The sequence below is a fragment of the Leishmania braziliensis genome, chromosome 5, assembly GCF_000002845.2.
Source record: "Leishmania braziliensis MHOM/BR/75/M2904 complete genome, chromosome 5".
NCBI lineage: Eukaryota > Euglenozoa > Kinetoplastea > Trypanosomatida > Trypanosomatidae > Leishmania > Leishmania braziliensis.
Genome location: NC_009298.2, coordinates 161,038 through 164,761, shown reverse-complemented (window position 1 = coordinate 164,761; position 3,724 = coordinate 161,038). Strand labels below are relative to the sequence as shown.

The 3,724-nt window shown below is 53.8% G+C and overlaps 1 protein-coding gene across 1 annotated transcript; it reads right to left on the bottom strand.

Moving 5' to 3' along the window:
• Positions 1–624: 624 nt before the first annotated feature.
• On the bottom strand, positions 625–1,134 carry LBRM_05_0500 (conserved hypothetical protein; the record flags this gene model as incomplete). The annotated part of the gene is made up of 1 exon (XM_001561814.1): positions 625–1,134. The coding sequence occupies one exon, from the start codon at positions 1,132–1,134 to the stop codon at positions 625–627; it is 510 nt and encodes a 169-aa protein (XP_001561864.1).
• Positions 1,135–3,724: the final 2,590 nt, after the last annotated feature.

Genomic DNA, 3,724 nt, shown 5'->3' with positions numbered 1-3,724 from the left:
GACTCCTCCTGCTTCCAGGGGAGAGGGAAAGGAGGAGGAGGAGGAGAGGGGGGAGGGGGGGGGGGGAGGCGAGCAAAAAGGAGGTGCACGGAAGGGGCGCATGCAAAGGCGCAGAAGTATAAGCCGGCAAACAAACTCACAGCCCCCCCTCCCCCCCCCCCCCCAAAGACACCGAGGCCGACTTCGGCTACCGAGGCGTGGCCAATTGCCCGCTGAGAGAGTTAGGAAGGGTCACCCCACAACGATACTCCGCCACAGCAGGCAGATGCTGATGGCAGAAGGATAAAAGGGGGGGGGGAGGTAGGAGAAGGGGAATACGATCAGAAAAGAGTGGGGAGGTGTGTCATCCATGTCCTGTCGGCATCGTCGCACACGGTAGCAGCGACTACAACTTTCCCCACCCCAATGCACCCCATCCTCATACAACCACGGTGACACTTCTTGCTTCTCCCATTTCGCTGGTCTTCTCGTCTTGTACCCGACTCTCTTTCGCACTCCTCATATGCGAAGGCAACGAACCTTCCCCGGCTTCTCCTCACTCGTTTTTTTTTTCTCTACCGTTGCGCTCGTCCTCGTCAGCACTCCTTCCTTCCGCCCTCTTCGCCTCCCCCACCGTACAACAGCCTAAGAGATCGGGCGCTTCCTCCCCGCTTCCTCAGCGGCCACGGCCGCCGCTGCAGCTGCTTGATCACGCGCCATGTACTCCGCGCCCGCCATTCCACGCAGCCGGTTCGGTTGCCAGTTCTTCACGATTTCCTCCACAAACGGCGACGTCGGCTCCAGCGAAGGAAAGACGGAGCGGCGTCCGACCATCACGGCGACGATGAAGATGAAGAGACACTTCGTGAGAAAGCGCACGATGAGCAGAAAGTCAGCGAAAGACACGTCTGTGATGGCCATCTCGCCCGAGGTCAGGTACGCTATCTCATTCCGAAGCTTCGCCCACCGGTACGGCAGCAGCACTCGCTGTCCGTCTACGTACTCGCGCCAGACAGCGATCGTGATGTCCTCACCTCGCGCCTCGTAGGCATCGATGTGCCGCTTCAGCGGTTCGTCCATTGCTGCTATCTGCCTCGCGCACATGGCTACCGGCACTGTAAAGGGTTTTGCTAACGCGCGGGCTAGACGGCTCATCTTCCTATCCAAGAGAAGGCCTCTGCCTAGTGTGCTGGGATAGCTGTGGAGTGTGCGGCGTGCTGAGGGAAAAGGGAAGGGGGGAGGCAAGAGGTTTTTAGCTGAAGGAGGGAGGGGGGGGGAGTAGGTGGACGGACGCACAGAGGAACGTACAATATATATATGTGTGTGTGGATTGCTGAAGGTGCGGTGCGGGACTGGGGAGAACAAAAAATGCCATCAAGGGAGAGCGAGAGCGTGCGTGCACAGAGGCAGCAGCAGCAGCAGCAGGGGAAGGGAGGACAGCCAGGGGAGGGAAGAACAATGAGAGATGGAATTGAGCGGGAGGGGGGGGTGACGTGTGCAGGGAGCATAATTATCACCATGCACATCGTCGTCATGTCGTAAGGGCAGCAAACGCCCCTCGGAAGAATGAATAAAGGAGTGGGCGCACACCTGCACGATTGATCGTCAGTGCCCGGGATGAAGGATGAGTAGTCCCCCGCACAACTCGGCTTGTCGAGGGAGGGAGGAGGGGGGGGGGTAAGCAGGCACCCCTGCTATCATGATCACCACCGCAGGGTGAGAGTGAGATGGCGAGAGAGAAAGTTAGGCACACACGCACGGGACGGTAAGGGTGACCGAAGGGAGAAGGCGGTTCGCCGCGGCGCGCACAACGCTTCTCCCTACGTCCACCTTCAATACATTTCTGCGGCATCTCCTCTGAGAGTCAGCCGCCGCTCGAACCCCACCTGCCTCGTCCATCGCTTACCGGATACACTCGGCAAAGAGGAAAGAGAAGGAGAAGTGCCGCAGCGATGACCCCCTATGCCTATTAATGCATATGTTGCGTCCCTTTCCCTGTACGCGAGTGGCACTTGCCCGTGTAGGTGAAATTGAAGGGGGGCCGAGACAGAGAGGGAGGGAGGGAGGGAGGGAGAGAAAAAACGAGAAGACCGAGACGAAGAGCACACGGGGGAGGGAGGTGGTGGGATGGGGGCCGTACGGCTACCTCATCAATGCTATCATCCCGCACTCATACATATACCGACGCTCACAGGACACCCATCACACCACACCCATGCAGGCGCATCTGCTCACTTTTTCGCATTTTATCACTACCCCCCACTACCCCAACAGGAAGGAATCCTTCTTGTTATTCGTACCCTCTCTCTCGGGGGGGGGGGGGGTTCACTGCAGTAGTTGCGCGCATGGAGAGACAACCGTGTATGATGGCCAGAGTCGTAAGCAAACAAAGCATCTGACTGACCCCTCCCCTTCCTTGGTGCCTCGCCCCGCCCTGCCCCCCCCCCTATCCCCGCCGATCTTCCCTTTCTCATTCCAATTGCACTCGAGCAGCATCATCACGCGACCGTGTTTCCCTCCATTTCACTTTAGGTCGTCGCTTCTCTGCCGTGTACGCCCATCTCGCAACTCAACAGACCTGGGCAGTAGTGTGTTGGGAGAGAGGAGGGGGGGGCAAATGGAACCAGTGACGATATCCGCAGAGGGACGAGTGGGCGGGGGAGAGGGGGAGGAGGAGGACACACGAACACGTGTACATGCAGGCGTTTACACACCAATACACCTACTCATATATGGGCTGCACGTGAAGAGGGGGAGGGAGATGAATACTGAAGGGCGTCGCTACGATGTGCTGCGAGAGTCGTAGCGAATGAGAAACACACACACACACACAGAGGGGTAGCGCAAGAGACGCCCATGACGACTGGTGGTGAGGAGAGTGTTGAGAAAGGAAAGGATAAAGGAGAGGCAGACAAGGCGACAAACAGCGGATATACACCCACGCACCCATGCATACATGCATATATATATATATATATATATATGCATGTATGCGTAGGCGTGTTGCTATCTGCGTGCGCCGGTATGCGTCTGCACCTCTCTCTTCCCCGCCTCGCCTGCCCACCCACCCCCTCCTCTCTTGCTTGATCTCTCTCTCTCGCAACCATTACCCCTGAAGTGAGCTGCATAATAAAACAACACTGGCACAAAAATGCGTGGCTGTCGGTGAACTCCAAATTTGATCCCTGTTTTATGATAAAAGCCCGCTAGGGCCGATATTCCCCCCCATTTAAGGTTAAAAAGCCCTTAACCCCATGTTAATTAATTTCTGGCAATAGTGTTCTTATAATTTCTCTTTTTAAACAATTTAGAAGAAGTCCTTTCGACCCCCCCGGGGGTTTTTATTTTTTAAAGAAGTTTCTTCTAAAACCATGACCGCCTTTTTTGATAGTCAGTTTAAAAAAGAAAAACCCAATAACACCCCCAAGCGGGGTATATATTGGGTAGAATTTAATGTTTTGCATTAACCTCCTACCTATCTTAATTTCTCTTTTTATAAACAATGGTGTAAACCCCGATTGATCTTTCACCGTATTTTTCGTGATTATTTTTATTATCGACTAATAATTTCTCAGAGATGAAACTATAATTTTCGAATACAGACCATGTCTAATATTATGTTATTCACTATATTCATTCCACTTTTCTACTTATTATCAATAAATTAATGAGGAAATGCGTATACGACCCTCTTCTCTTAATAATGTATTATATTTTAATTATTGTAGATTAGATGTACCCTACC